This window comes from Stomoxys calcitrans, chromosome 4, assembly GCF_963082655.1.
Source record: "Stomoxys calcitrans chromosome 4, idStoCalc2.1, whole genome shotgun sequence".
Classification (NCBI taxonomy): Eukaryota; Metazoa; Arthropoda; class Insecta; order Diptera; family Muscidae; genus Stomoxys; species Stomoxys calcitrans.
This window is the reverse complement of record NC_081555.1, coordinates 124,623,688-124,640,957: the sequence shown is the minus strand read 5'-3', so window position 1 is coordinate 124,640,957 and position 17,270 is coordinate 124,623,688. Positions and strand designations below refer to the sequence as shown.

Here is a 17,270-nt window from a genome sequence, read left to right as displayed (position 1 = left end):
GATTCACTACGTCCGCATGTATAAACGAATGGACAAGTGTACCAATTAATTTAACTAACTGCCACTTAATTGTTACTCGACGAAGTCATCGTCATCTTTAATGTCGCTCAAAGCCTTGGAAATAACTTTTCTATGGCAGACATTCATTCTTATGACATGGCAACCTCATTTTCTCATTTCCCTTGGATTTTATTCTTGAAGTTTTCTGAGGTGTATGTTGCACGTTATGTCGTTTGCAACACTAGCTGTGAAGAAAAAATTTCGAAATTTGAAAAAAAGAAAATGTTTTGTAAATTTTGTTCTACGCCAGCTGGAAACACAACCTCATAGAAAAATTCAATTTTAACATCATGGGAAGAAAGTAAGGCAAAATTTTGCTTTTGGAAAAAATGTAAATAAAATTTTGTCTTTAAAACTTGTGTCAATTAGATGAGGGTAGGGTCTGTAGGTGAATGGCAAGCAGATATGAGATCGAAATGCAAAATTTATAATTTTCGAAATACGATAAACTTTAAATGACTCTTATGAGGCCTGGACCACCTAGGGTCTTGGATAAACCACTTCACAATGTAAGTACCATAACATCTTAGATCTACCTATGCAAAATTTCAAAGAGTTATGTTTGCCCGAACTCAAATGACATATTTTTTACTACACAAAAAAAACACACGAAGATTTTTTCAATTAAAAATTTAATTGCATATAAAAATGTTTTCAATTGAAAAATTGATTGAATCAACAACTTTTTTATTTGAATGATTATTTTTCTCAATTACGATCGTGATTGAAGTTAAGGATGTTTTCAATTAAAAAATTAATTGATTCGATAATTTTTTAATTAACTCTGAACTTTTTTTTCAATTACGATTGTGATTGAAATTTTTGTCATTTTCAATTAAAAATTTTTGATTCAATAATTTTTATGCTCACCACCGAAGGATGGGGGTATATTCGTTTTGTCATTCCATTTGCAACACATCGAAATATCCACTTCCGACCCTAAAAAGTATATATATTCTTGATCAGCGTAAAAATCTAAGACGACCTAGCTATGTCCATCCGTCTGTTGAAATCACGCTATAGTCTTTAAAAATAGAGATATTGAGCTGAAACTTTGCACAGATTCTTTTTTTGTCCATAAGCAGGTTAAGTTCGAAGATGGGTTATATCGGACCATATAGACCGATTCACCGATTTAGGATCTTGGGACCATAATAGCCACATTTATTATCTAATTTTGATGAAATTTGGAACAGTGAGTTGTGTTAAGCCACTCAACAATCTTTTCAATTTGGCTCAGATTTGTCCAGTTTTGGATATAGCTGCCATATAGACCGATCCGCCGATTTATTGTCTTAGGCCCATTTATTGGCCGATGTCGCCGAAATTTGGCACAGTGAGTTATGTTAAGCCCCTCGATATACTTTTGCAATATGGCACAGATCGGTCCAGATTGGATATAGCTGTCATATAGACCGATCTCTCGATTTACGATTTTGGGCCCATAAAAGGCGCTTTTATTGTCCGATGTCGCCGAAATTCGCGACAATGAGTTGTGTTAGGCCCCTCGACATCGTTTTTCAATTTGGTCTAGAACGGCTCTGAATTGGATATAGCTTTCATATAGGCCGATCTCTTGATTAAAGGTCTTGAGCCCATAAAAGGCGCATTTACTGTCCGATGTCGCCGAAATTTAGGACAGTGAGTTGTGTAAGACTTCTCGAAATCTTTCTGCAATTTAACCTTGATCAGTCCAGATTTGGATATAGCTTTCATATAGACCGATCTCTCGATTAAAGGTCTTGGGCCATAAAAGGCGCATTCATTTTCCGTTGTCGCCGAAATTTGGAACAGTCAGTTGTGTTAGGCCCATCGACTTTCTTCTTCAATTTGGCCGAGATCGGTCCAGATGTGGATAAGTGCCATATAGACCGATCTCTCGATTTAAAATGTTGTGCCCATAAAAGGCGCATTTATTGAACGATGTGGCCGAAATTTGGGACAGTGAGTTGTGTTAGGCACATCGACTTTATTCTTCAATTTGGCCAAAATCGGTCCGGATTTGGACAACTGCATTTATGGATCGATGTCGCCGAAATTTGGGACAGTGAGTTTAACCTAGATTGGTCCAGATTTGGATATAGCTGTCATATAGTCCGATCTCTCAATTTAAGGTCTTGGCCCTATAAAAGGCGTATTTATTATCCAATTTCGCTTAAATTTGACACAGTATTTCGACATCTATGTTCTATATGGTTCAGATCGTTCTATATTTGGATATGGGTCCCAAAAAAAGACCACTATTAAACCAAAATTGTCTATAGACTTGTATTTATTAGACCACTTACTGTTCATACCGAATTTGGTCCAAATTACGATAAAGTAGCTATGGGTGCATTAATAATGAATTTTTCATCGGACTATGATGAAAGGTCTACAGGGGGTCTATTTATTGAGAACCCAGGGACTGAGATCTGATTTAGACTGCCAGACCTGCAGGCGGAGATCCGGGCGATCACGGAATGCGTGAAGTTGTGTGGTGCTAACGCGAGGACATCGAGTATGAACATCTTTACCGACAGTAAAATTGCCATCAGGGCAATAACAACCAGCACGGTAAGGTCACGAACAGTCTTGCAGTGTAAGAAGGAGATTAACGCCTTCTCCGAGGATGGCAAAATCTGCATCATTTGGGTGCCGGGCCATAACTGAGTAAGGGGAATTGAAAGGGCAGACGATTTGGCTGTGACGGCCAGTGAACTGCTGTCTACAAACTTGGTTATCCCGATGACTTTCGGCTCGACGCAGTCCTAGTTAAGGGTGTGGGCGACGAATGCGCGTATAACACTTGGAACAGCGAAACGGCCGGTAGGACGACGAAAATCCTATTGGGGGATCCAGATGAAAGAAGACGAGTCTATTACTGAAAGGAAGTAAGAAGGAGGTCAGTATAACTATTGGTATCATGACGGGACACATAGGACTACGAGCTCACTTATGTAAAATCGGTGCGGTAAGTGATAGCATGTGTAGGGCATGCGGGAAAGATAATAAGACGTTGGAGAATTTCCTTTGCTATTGCCCGGCTTTCGCGTCTAACAGATACCGGCACTTAGGTGGGGCTACCATACCAGACATGAACCAACTTAGGGGCGTGGCATGGAAAACAATTAGGAATTCAGTAAGTAGCACGGAATTACTAACTTAGATTTTCTTTTTCGAGATTACTTTTTTTTGTATTTAGAGCGCACAACAAGCAAACAAGACCCTCTCTTCAACCTAACCTTACCTATTATACCGCGTACCACAATGATACAAAAATAAAAATTATTTTGAAAAACAACAACTTTGGTCGAAAAAACAACTACGAAAGTTGTTAATTTTCGTGCAACAATTTATTTTGAATCTCAACGACCCAAAGTACAAATATGTTGTTGAAAGGCACTTTTTGCAAGTCAACATATAGCAACAACCACAACAATATGTCCATAAGCAAGACAAAAAAACCATCTAACCAGCCAACGCATGTGCTTTGCTTCGGGTGGTGGTGTTTTTGTTTTCTTTGGTCGGCTCGTGCTGCTCGTTCGTTTAACTGCTGCTCTTGGATTTTCTCGGTCATTCTCTACTATTACCATTAAAAACAAATTTAAATAATTTTGGTACCGCAGAGTATTGAACTCATGATCTTTATGACGAAATAATAAATCAATAAGTACTCCTGCACAGTAATAAGTGTCTCAATAAATTATGTTAAAAAAGGTATAAACCGCTCTAAAAATTTTTTTCTGAATAAGAAACTCATATTTTTTTATGCCGAATGGGCTTGCAAGTCATGAATAGCTTGAGATTTCCGTACTCTACACGGTAGTACGCCTATTTTTACAACTTCCACCACTAAAGAATTTATTAAAAGTCAGAAAAATTTCAATAATTTTGTTTGTCAAGCCTGTTGAAGAGACTTTCTAAACGTATAACAACAAATAATGTCTTCGATTCAATGCTGAAATTCGTTGGGAATTTAGAGTTTCATGTACAAATGTGGTAGTTGTTTTTTTAAGAGTTATTTTTTTCTGTGTAACAGAATATTTTTGGTCTCAATTGGATGATATGGACTTGAAGGACATGTGTTCCCAACAGCATGGTGCCACAACCCACACAGCGAATGTCACAATCAATTTATAGGCAACCAAGTTTGGAGAACATGTTATCTCACGAAATGGTCCAGTCGATTGACAGCCTCGGTCGCCTGATTTGACGCCGTTAGCCTATTTCCTGTGGGGCTACGCCAAGTCTATGGTCTATGCCAACAAATCAGCGACAATTGATGAACTTCGTACGAATATCGAACGCAAAATTGTGGCAGTATCGGCCGATTTATGCTTAAAAACTGTCGAAAATTGGGTTCAGTGTCGGGAATTCTGCAAACGTGCCAATGGTGGCCATGCAAAAAATCGAGTTCCATACATAACGGCATCGAACGTATCTTCACAGAAATAAAGAATTCAATTGATTTACACAACCGTTTTTGTTTTATTTAAAAAAAAAAAACTTTGTAGCGCTCTGATTGAAAACCCCGATACAACGTGTTCCATAATGATACCGAAAGTCGTACCTTCTTCCTATTTATACCTAGTAAAAGCCCAGTCATATCACTGTCTGGATTTTTCCATAGGATTTTCGTCGTCCGTTCGGACGACCTTGGACTGCATCGCCCTGAGAGGCTTCGCCTTCACCAAATCTTTTTATGGCAGTCCTCTGTCCTTCACTTTCATTCAGTCTTACTCCGACATGGCCAAGCAGCCAAACAATGCGGATCGTGCCTTCCTTAGAGAAGGCGTTAATCTTATCGTGCTGGTAGTTAAAACCCTGATGGCCAGTTTACTGTTTACTGTCCGCAAAGATATTCACACTTCACGTCCTCCCGTTAACGCGATACCTTATCAAGCATTCCGTGATCGCAGGATCTTTGCCTGCAAAACCGTGTTATGATAAGGCAATCGGAAACAGATCTTAGTCCCTGGATTCTCAAAGCAGACCCTCAGAACTGTTCATTCCGTTAGCTTTCATTCTTTAAGCATGAACTACGAAATGGTACTAAAAGAGTTCCTTCAATTCAAGACTGTACCGCTGGCAGCAGTGAATCACATTTAAACGCAAGTGTCGTCTGAGGTACACGATCAGAAACCTCTTCCATTCATCCTAGTATAAAATCGTCGCCGCGGTGATATGAACCGCTTCTATTTTTTACCCCACTCTCCCATCGCCTTTAGTCTCAAAGCGTCAATGGCTGCCCCATACCCTATCTGTAAGTCTGTGGGTCGGACATCTGGAACTGTCTGCAATGCCTTAGTAGGAGTGCTACTCATCGTCCCACCTATGCCAATACAACATTTTCTCTGAACCTTTTGTAATGCCCTTGGGTTGCACTTATTCTCTACAACCGTCTGTCGCCTTAAATTTCTTTTTATATTCACCTAGTAAAACAAATCAATTGTGATAGCCATTTTAGGGGAAAAAGTAATTAAGAAATGTACAAATCCAAATTTTATCTAATACTAATATTTTATGAAATCTGACCCATAGGCGTTCAATTTTATTAAAATCAATTTTCAATTCTACCCACAATCGTTTTAGGGTAGTTCCAATTCGTTTCACACTTGACCAACATCTCATATCGTACCATCTTTATGTAGCCATTCCAACTTTTACTCATACACCAACACGCACTGCTACACACATACATTTAATTTGTTACTTTATGTTATTGGTCATATCATTGTGGCAACAACAAAATCTGTGGGCAGTAAATTAGTGGGTGGTTATGTGGGAATGCAGCATAGCGTTCGGTTTCATTACGTCAAGATGTTGATGGTCTTTCAAGAAAAATGTTTAAATGCTTTAATTAAGTGTCACTTGACGACTGCATCAAATTGATTAATAAAGTATGGCTCATATGGGACTGGCTGAATGCAAGGAGCGAAATCTCATGAATTCAAGGCGAAAAACAAGCCAACTAACACTAACTCCCAAGGAGTTTAATTGATTTTAATTAAGAAGAATATTTAATAACACGACGATTGTGGTATGGCATCGGGGGTGGATAATAAGAAGTAAGGGATATTGATATGATGGAAGTATGTGAGAAATAAGTGTTGAAGCATGAAAGTAGCGCCATTCGAGGTCTTCGATGTACCCACCAGAGCATTTATTTAATGGTGCCACAGCCTGACTCGCTGTTACTTTTTATAACCACCACCGTAGGAAAGGGGGTATATTTATTTTAGTCATTGCGCTTGCAACACATCGAAATATCAATTTCAGACCCTACAAAGTATATAAAGGGTGATTTTTTTGAGGTTAGGATTTTCATGCATTAGTATTTGACAGATCACGTGGGATTTTAGACATGGTGTCAAAGAGAAAGATGCTCAGTATGCTTTGACATTTCATCATGAATAGACTTACTAACGAGCAACGCTTGCAAATCATTGAATTTTATTACCAAAATCAGTGTTCGGTTCGAAATGTGTTCATTCACCGTAACGTTGCGTCCAACAGCATCTTTGAAAAAATACGGTCCAATGATTCCACCAGCGTACAAACCACACCAAACAGTGCATTTTTCGGGATGCATGGGCAGTTCTTGAACGGCTTCTGGTTGCTCTTCACTCCAAATGCGGCAATTTTGCTTATTTACGTAGCCATTCAACCAGAAATGAGCCTCATCGCTGAACGGTGAATGAACACATTTCGAACCGAACACTGATTTTGGTAATAAAATTCAATGATTTGCAAGCGTTGCTCGTTAGTAAGTCTATTCATGATGAAATGTCAAAGCATACTGAGCATCTTTCTCTTTGACACCATGTTTGAAATCCCACGTGATCTGTCAAATACTAATGCATGAAAATCCTAACCTCAAAAAAATCACCCTTTATATTTCGGATCGTCGTAAAATTCTAAGATGATCTAACGATGTCCGTGTGTCTGTCCGCCTGTCCGTCCGCCTGTTGGAATCACTCTACAGTCTTCAAAAATTGAGATATTGAGCTGAAATTTGTCACAGATACGTATTTTTGATGCACGCTGGTTAAGTTCTTGAACGGACCAAATCGGACCATATTTGGACATAGCTGCTATATGGACCGACCTGCCGATAAGGGGTCTAATGCCCATAAATGCTTCATTTTTAATCCGATTTTGCTGAAATTTGAAACAGTGAGTAGTTTAAGGCTTCCCGACATTATAGCAGCCATATATGCCGATCTGCCGATAAAAGGTCTGACGCCCATAAAAGCTTTATTTATTATCCGATTTCGCTGAAATTTGAACAGTCAGTAGTTTAAAGTTTCCCGACATCTGACCCAAATATGGTTCAGATCGGACTATATTTAGATATAGCCGCCGTATAGACCGATCTGCTGATAAAAGGCCCATAAAAGCTTTATTTTTTACCCGATTTCGCTGAAATTTGAAAACAGTGGGCTATTCTAAGCCTCCCGATATCTGAATATGGTTCAGATCCGACTATATTTAGATATAGCTGCAATATGGACCGACCTCCCGATAAAGGGTCTAATGCCCATAAATACTTTATGTTTCATCCGATTTCACTGCAATTTGAAAGAGTCAGTAGTTTTGAGCCTCCAGAAACCTGAGCTAAATATGGTTTAGATCGTACTATATTTGAGTATAGCTGCCCTATAGACCGATATCCCGATAAAGCGTCTGAAGCCTATAAAAGCTTTTTTTATTACCCGATTTCGCTGAAATTTGAAACAGCGAGGTACCTTATGCCTCCCGACACCTGACTTTAATATGGTTTAGATTGGACTATATTTGGAAATAGCTGCCATTTAGACCGATCTCCCGATAAAGGGTCTGAAGCTCATAAAAGCTTTATTTTTTAGCAGATTTCGCTGAAATTTGACACAATGAGTGGCTTTAGGCCACCCAACATCGGATTTAAATATGGTTCAGATCAGACTATATTTAGATATAGCTGTCATACCGATCTGCCTATAAGGGGTCCGAAGCCCATAAAAGCTTTATTTATTATCCGATTTTGGTGAAATTTGAAATAGTGAGGTGTTTTTGGATCCGACATCCGTCCCAAATATGGGTCAGAGCATACGATATAGATAAAGCCATCATATAGACCGATTTTCCAATTTAGGATCCTAATCCCATAAAAAGCAGATTTATCATCTGAAAATGTAACTTGTCTACGAGTTCTCGACACCCGAATGAAAAATGATCGAGACCAGCTCCTATTAAGATATAACTACGTGTATAGTAGTGGAGTTATAATAAAATACGATATCCTTGTTTAATTTGGTCCACATCGGTCCAAATTTGGTTAAGGGTGCCATGTAGAAAGAACTCTCGATTTAAAGTCTTGGCCCTATAAAAAACGCATTTATTATCCGTTTTCGTTGAAATTTGACGCAGTGACTTATGTTAGTCCTTTCGACATTCGTGTCTTCATGGTTCAGATCGGTTTATATTTGGATATAGCTGCCAAAAAGACCAATATTTTGTTGCACAAAATTGAACAGTGACTTATATTTACCACGCAATGTCGCTTTTATGGGCCTTTTATCCAATATTCACCGGATTGTGACGAAAGGGGGTTTACATATATACATATACATATAGTTCGGCCCGACCGAATTTTAAGCCTTTTTACTTGTTTTCGTCTTTTCATGGTCCTCTATATTTTCATGCATAAAATGGAAGCACTACTCCACTTGCCATTAAGTCATTGCAGCATTGGCGGGTATAAATTTTATACCCTCCACCATAGGATGGGGGTATACTAATTTCGTCATTCTGTTTGTAACACCTCGAAATATGCGTCTAAGACCCCATAAAGTATATATATTCTTGATCGCCATGTCATTTTAAGACGAACTAGCCATGTCCGTCCGTCCGACCGTCTATCTGTCGAAAGCACGCTAACTTCGAAGGAGTACAGCTAGGCGCTTGAAATTAAGCAAAAATACCTTTTATTGGTGTAGGTCGTCGGTTGGGATTGTAAATGGGCCAAATCGGTCCATGTTTTGATATAGCTGCCATATAAACCGATCTTGGGTCTTGACTTCTTGAGCCTCTAGAGGGCGCAATTCTCGTCCGATTTGAATGAAATTTCACACCTGGTGTTTTGGTATCACTTCCAAAAACTGTGCTGAGTATGGTTCAAATCGGTTCATAACCTGATATAGCTGCCATATAAACCGATCTGGGTCTTGACTTCTTCAGCTTTTAGAGGGCACAATTTTTATCCGATTTGGCTATAATTTGCACGTAGTGTTTTTGTATCACTTTCAACAACTATGCCAAGTATGATTCAGATTGGTTCATAACCTGGTATAGCTGCCATATAAACCGATCTTGGGCCTTGACTTCTTGAGCCGCTGGAGGGCGCAATTCTCAACCGATTTGGCTGAAATTTTGCGTGAGGTGTTTTGTTATGACTTCCAATAACTGTGCTAAGTATGACGCAAATCGGTACATAACCTGATATAGCTGCCATATAAACCGATCTGGGATCTTGACTTTTTGCGCCTCTAGAGGGCGCAATTTTCATATAATTTGGCAGACGGCTTCTCCCATGACCTTCACAATATACGTGTCCAATATGGTCTGAATCGATCTATAGCTTGTTTTTCTTGAGCTCCTAAAGGGAGCAATTTTTATTCGAATTGACTGAAATTTTACACAACGACTTCTATTACGATCTCCAACATTCAGTTCAATTATGGTCTCCAACATTCAGTTCAATTATGGTCTCCAACATTCAGTTCAATTATGATCCGAATCGGCCGATAGCTTGATATTATAGCTCCAATATCATTGCAATTCTTTCCTTTTATCATATGTTTAAAAGAGGGCCTTAGAAGAGACAAAAAGAACTTGACAAATGCACTCCATGGTGGATTATAATGAAATTAAAAACGGCATCAATAAAAGAAAAGCGCCTAAAAAACAGTCTTCTCATAGCGCAACCCTTTGAATATATTTTTACTCCCAACCTTTTTTTATAACTTAACGGCTTATAGCTCTAGTACAAATTTTTATGAACAAAAAGCATATTTCCTCACTACTTATTGAACCCCTTATATGTAAGAGCCCTTACAGTGACTGATTGCAAATGCCATATGAAATTCAATCAAAATCGAATACCTCCAATACTAAAACGGTAAGAGTATTGCAACTAAATATATGTTATGAATAATTCACTTTGAATGACTTATTCATTGACAAAAAATAATGTAAACACTTTATTTCATTGGAATGCAAGTATTTGGAGGAAAAATCATTGATATATAACACTTCATGGAAAAAATGGTTAAGTGAAAAAAAATCGTTTTTCATTAACCGAACAACACAAATTTTCTTCAAAAGAAATACCAGTAAATAACATGTGTTGCTGGCAAACAAAAAAACCCCATAAACTGCATATTTAACAGCAAGTAATATCTGAGAGCATACCACTCGTGCCATCCTTTAGCCTGCATTTGTAAAATATCCCTTAAAGCATTTGAATGAATTGAACAGAACATTTTTTCTTTGTGTTTTACATGCATATGGAAATTTTCATCCAGCAATGCATTTTACCACAGCAAAGAGTTCAAAAAAAAGATGAATGGAAAGAGCGGAAATTCAGTTAGAGGTGATATTGTTATACGCTACCACATTTATGACAACCATGTTAAAATCTGCATTGAATATTGGGCGATAAAGAAAAATTCCAAATTATATTAATAGAGAATATCTTTTGATAAAATTTTGGAAAAATTTTGTTTTTGCTAAATATTTTTAAAATTTCAAGTAACTTTTGTAGTTAGAAAAAATTTTCAGGAAATATTGTCTTTGGATATCATTTTAAGGAAATTTGTCTTTAGAAATGTTTGTCTTTGAAGAAAACTTCAGGGAAATTTTGTCTTAATATAAAATTTCAGGGCACTAGTCTTAAGATAAAATTCCCGAAAAATGTTGTCTTAATATATTGGGTTGCTCAAAAAGTAATTGCGGATTTTTCATATAGTCGGCGTTGACAAATTTTTTCACAGCTTGTGACTCTGTAATTGCATTCTTTTTTCTGTCAGTTATCAGCTGTTACTTTTAGCTTGCTTTAGAAAAAAAGTGTAAAAAAAGTATATTTAATTAAAGTTCATTCTAAGTTTTATTAAAAATGCATTTACTTTCTTTTAAAAAATCCGCAATTACTTTTTGGGCAACCCAACAAAATAGCCGAACCGGGGCCGATCCGCTCCGCCTTCTTCAGCTCTCTAATATTTTTTTAGGGTGGGGACACTTCGCCCTGAATGCGGATATTGAATTCGTGCCATTGTAGCCTATGACGATGAGCGCGTTCGAATCCTGGCGAGAACATTGACAAAAGCGGTGGTTATCCCCTCTTAATGTTGGCAACATTTGTGAGATACAATGCCATGCATGCTCATTAAAAAAATTTTCCCCAAAGAGGTGTCGCACTGCGGGCTGCCGTTTGGGCTCGGTTATAAAAAAAGGACCTTTATCATTAATTTTAAACTTGAATCGGAAAACATGAGTGCTTTGTGAGAAGATTACCCCTTCTCGGTTCCTGGTGGCAATGTTCTTCCTTAGGGTAATGTTCTCTTTAGGGGACGTTTCCACTCAAATATGGATATCAACTTCGTGCTGCACTTCCAAACCCCTTTAATTTGAGCCCCATATTGCCATGGCCGGTAAGTATAAACCGTTTGGAGGGTGTTTTGGCGCTGGGGCGGCCATCGGCACTTTGCACTGAAAATAGATATCAAATTCCTTCTCTATTCCCAACGGAAATGAAGTTCACTTTAGGGGGAGCTTTAGGGTGTACCCCAAAACACTTGACACCTAAATTGTTTATCAAATTCGTTTTCTACTCTAAAATACCTTTCATTTGAGTCCCATGTTGTCATAATGGGTCAAATAACACATTTGACTATATTTTGGAGGAAAAGCGGCATCTAGACTTGAACGCAAATTTTAATGTCATATTCGTAATCTACTCCCTAATACTTTTTTTTTAAGTCCCATATAGCCATGGTCTGCTAATATGCCCATTTGGGAGTATTTGGGGGTGGGCGACCTTCCATTACTTGGACCTAATGTTTTATGCCATATTTGTAATCTACAGCCTAAAACTTTTCATTTGATTCCCATATTGACACGAACTTCGAATATATCTGTTTAGAGGAGTTTTGGGGTTGGGGGGCCAGCTGGGTACTTTGACCCAAATTTTAATACCATATTCGTTTTCTGGTCTCCAATACCTTTCATTTGATACCCTTATTGTGCCCATCGGACCACTTTCGGATATGGGTAGCGTTTTTGGGGTAAGGGGGAGGGTCCACCTCTACCCGATATCTAAAAATTATATAGCCTATGTTTGCTTCCAGACAAACGTACACAATCTATGAAAATTTTAAGAAAATCGGTTCAGCCAAGTATCATATAGCCATAATGGGTCTAATGGGGTTTTTAAAATGAATGTCCAATGTGTCTGTTTGGGGGAGCTTTGGGTTATGGCGGCCCAATGGGTACTTATACTCAAATTTTAATAGCATATTTGTATTCTACTCTCTAATACCTTTCATTTGATACCTATATTGTCCCAATCGGTCCACTTTTGATTTTGGGTTGTGCTTTTGGCATAAGGGGGAGGGTCCGTCCCCCTTCCGATACCGACATAAATATATAGCCTATGTTTCCTTCCAGACCAATCTACACAATATGCGAAAATTTCGAGAAAATCGGTTCTGCCGTTTTACATTCTATACGGAACAAACAAATCCGTGATTGGCTAATGTGCCCATTTTGGGCGTTTTTGGGGGGGTGGAGTGACCCTTATCCTTCGACATGGATTTGTATGCCAGGTTCGTTATTTACTCCCGCATACTTTTCATTTGATACCCATATTGTTCTTATCGGTCCACTTTTGATTTTAGGTGGTGTTTTTGGGGTAACGGTGGAGAGTCCGCCCCCTTCCGTTATCAATAAATTATAAAGCCTATTCCTACTTCCTGAGCATATTCGTAACCTACTCCCGAATACCTTTCATTTGAGTCCCATATTGTCAAATAAACCCTTTTTTAAGGGGTTTTGGGACTGGGCGGCCCCCAGGTAAATGGATCCAACTTTTATTATAAAATTCGTACTCTACTCTTCAATACCTTTCATTTGAATCTCATATTGTCCCGATCGGTTCACTTTTATTTTTGGGTTGTGCTTTTGGCATAAGGGGGAGGGTCCGTCCCCCTTCCGATATCAAAAAATTATATATATATTTATATATATATATATATATATATATATATATATATATATATATATATATATATTAAATATCAGGGAATTTTTTTAAGTAAGATTTTATACAATTTTGTCTTTAGATAAAATTTCCGAAAAATTTTGTTTTTTGATAAAATTTCAGTTAAAGTTAGTCTTTAGATAAAATTTCCGGAAAATTTTGGTTTTCGATAAAATTTCAGTTTAATTTGGTCTTAAGATAAAATCTCAGTGAAATTTTCTTTAGATAAAATATCAGCGAAATTTCGTCTTAACATTCTATATCAGGAGCATTTTTAGTTGCATAAAATTTCAGGAAAATTTTGTCTTAAGATACATTTTCAGTAAATTTTGTCTTAAGTTAAAATTTCATGGAAATTTGTCTTTAAATAGTAATTCAAGGAAATTTTCTCTTAAGATAAAATTTCAACAAAAATTTTTTCGTAGATAAAATATATGGAAAGTTTTGTATTTAGATAATATTTCAGGGAAATTTTGTATTTATAGGAAATTTTAGGGAAATTTTGTATTTATAGGAAATTTTGTATTTATTTTTGGATAAAACTTCGAAGAAATTTTGTATCTGGATAAACTTTGAGGGAAATTTTGTTTTTGGATAACATTTCAAAGAAATTTTTGTCTTCTTTTTTCTGAAAATTTTGTCTTCAGATAAAATTTAAGGGAAATTTTAAAATTTTTAAGAAATTTCCTGAATTTCCCTTGTGTAGCGTAGGGCATACAAAACCTGTCACATTTGTATCTAAAAACTTTATTCATGGTTACCCTACAAACATTTTTCATAACTTTGGACGAGCGTTCGTCCTCGCGATGAATAAAATAATCTTCTGGAAGATTTTCTACACAATTGTTCTTCCGTATGAGTCGTGAAATATTCTTCTAAGATATCATTGGATAATCCATTGCGTTTGCAGATGTTTTAGCTACTCTTTCTGACGATTGTCTTACAAACCATTGCATTATAGTCGTCCGTATGACTCGTGACACACTCTTCCAGATTATCATTGGACAATCCATTGAGTGTGGCAAAGTTCCAGCAACTCTTCGCGGCGATTATTGCGCAATCCATTGCGTTATAATCGTCCAGAAGATTTGTTCATAAAAGGCCTGAGTTAACTTTCGCGATAGTTTTTAATTTCATGGAGGCCACAGTGGCGCAGAAGTTAGCTAGTCCGCTTTGACGCCGAACGCCTGGGTTCAAACCCAGCCGTGAACATCTGAAAAATTTTCAGCGGTGGTTATCCCCTTGCTAATGCCAGCTACATTTGTAAGGTAGCCTGCCATGTTAAAACTTCTATAATAAGTGATGTCGCTTTGTGACACGCCGTTCGGACTCGGCATAAAAATGGAGGTCCCTTATCATTAAGCTTTAAACTTTAATCAGACTGCACTCATTAATATGAGAGAAGTATCCCCTATTCCTTAATGGGGTGTTTATTGGAAATTTAGTAGCCTGCGACGTTTAGGACTTGTAATGAATTGTGTCATTTGATGTTTTATTTTGAAAGGAAACTTTCCACAACATTTAGCAGAATTCTCACTAGGCTTATATGACGTTTGGTACTTAGTGTGACGAATAATAATAATAATAACTTTTTTTTAAGATTATTCGTTTTTGTTACGATTTTGATGAACAATTTATCATGATATCCATTTTTCGATCTTCCAAACGATTAACGCGTAACTCTTTTAGAACAATATTTGACAAATATTCCAAAACACTTATTTTATATTCATCCAGACGAGTAATGCGCAACCCTTCCAGAAGAGTATTTCATAAATTTTAAAAAAGACTCATTTGTTACTCGTCCACGCGATTTTTGCGCGGTTCTAAGATCTTCCAAGATTCTAGCGACTTACTCTTTAGCAACTCATATGGAAGATTCGCGGAACACACTTCCAGAAGATTTGTCTTGAGGACACAAGTCTCACGAAGGGGGAATCGTCTACGACTTTTCGTCGTCGGCAATCAAAGCCTTCGCGGAAGATTGTTTGGCGATGGAAAATGTTTGCAGGGTTACTTTATCCCAATGCCAAATACTGGCAAGTGGAATACGTTTGCAAAAAATCTCTCACTTTCTCTTTCTCTCGCTGAGTGGTTTGGTTGTATAACAAACTATGCAGCTATACATATGAATATTAATTTTAAAAAATCTGCTTTCGATGTTTTTTGGCGCTACCATTTTTCATTGCAAATATGATTTAATATGAATTAATACTCACAAGCAACAACGACATCGATCGATTCACTAAATATAGAGCCGGCTTCATTTTTGGCTATGCATTTATAACTGCCAGCATCATCTCGTTGCGTATTCAATATTCGCATGTATTGACTGGATGAATAGTCACCCATGGGTATTCCATTCTTAATCCAACGATATGTGGGCTGTGGATATCCTGCAAAACAAAACATGAAAAAAAAGAAAACAGTAGAAAAATGAGAACCATATTTATTAATAAAACCGAACGATATATACATAAAATTAAATGGGAAAAAATGGGGGACAATTTAAGCTAATGCTATGGGGCTTAAGCACATCCATCTATACGCATCTATATAAAAAAAGTGTTTTGGTCATGATGATGAAGAAGTGATGAAGTGTTTTGGGTTTGGAAGAAAATAATTCACTTCCTCACAGAAGTGTAAATAATACCAACATTGTTTGATATATAATGGTTGAAAGGGAAGGTACAATAAGGGAATTTTATTAAGTTTTTCAACATCTTAAATATTTTAAATATAAAAAATAAACTTTAAGTATAACAGGTGAAAGCGAATTAAAATCATCCCAAACCCTTTATCATTTTACAACTGCTTAAGGATATTCATATTAGGGTGATAGATTTTTGACTTTTTTTGTGAAAAATTGGAAACTGTTGACGACTTTGTTAAAAATTTTTATGTGGTATTGAACTAATAAACCCTCATAAATTCATGCTGAATTGCCCCTTTAAGCCAATTTAAGGAGGAAAAGAAAAATTAATATTTTCACTGATGTGTGTTTTTCCGTTGGCTACCTTTTGGGAATTATTTTTTTACAGAAACCATATATATAAGGGTCGTTCATTTGAAAGTTTTGAAAAATTTTCAGCGTACACATGCTAATTCAAGATATAGCCTCCGACTATATAATATGCGCCCATTCATAAATACTTTTTAGAAAAATATTGAAAAATACGTAGCATAAACAGGTGTTCATTGATCGATGTATGTCATTCAACAAGTTCAGACAAACCTGAATAACGGCAAAGCATTTTTCATTCAGGTTATTGAATACAATCATTCAAGAAAAGCTCTTTTAACATGAAGAACAACAAGGAATCCTGAACAATGAACTTAGGCCAGTTTCAAGCCTGTTTTCAGAAAGATGCAACGTAGTAATTGTTGATGGATCTCCAGGCGGCTGAGAAGGTCCCTGGGGTCCCTTTTTCATTTTCAAACTGAAATCACTCTTTGATGGTCCATGGGAAGTATACCCGACCCCCACATGTTTTCCGAGGAAATTTTATCTAGAATTGTTTAAAGCAAATATCAAAGCGACCCGATAGTTTAGTTTCTATTCAGATTTAAATGTTTAGTATGGGAACCTGTGAAGTTGTACTGAAATTTAAAGAAATCTTTAATAAATTCAATCTTTTGTCTGGTTTTTCCGGACCAGTAGGAACCACATATGATCCCTTTACCATATTCCGCCCGCACATCACCGAATACATGGCGTACATCATAATACGCGAGTCAAATCCGAAAGGCAGGGAAGTAAACTCTGCATGGAATTTGGCAAATCCAAATAGCACAAAAGAATGGATACCAATCACTTTGAAAGAGTTCGATGCCTTTTTGGCTATGATTTTATATACTGGACTCACTAAATCGAATAGTGAAGTGTATGAAGCAATGCCTTAGATTCGACAATGGAAATACGCGACATCAG

The 17,270-nt window shown here is 37.1% G+C and overlaps 1 protein-coding gene across 6 annotated transcripts in view; it reads right to left on the bottom strand.

The window, feature by feature from the left end:
- Nucleotides 1-17,270, bottom strand: part of LOC106093307 (protein sidekick) — a 490,348-nt gene that overhangs the window by 125,889 nt on the left and 347,189 nt on the right. For all 6 annotated transcript variants that reach the window (XM_059366229.1, XM_059366231.1, XM_059366230.1 and 3 more), the window contains exon 3: nt 15,559-15,735. In XM_059366229.1, the coding sequence (XP_059222212.1) occupies nt 15,559-15,735 (177 nt within the window). The remainder of the gene's footprint in view (nt 1-15,558; nt 15,736-17,270) is intronic.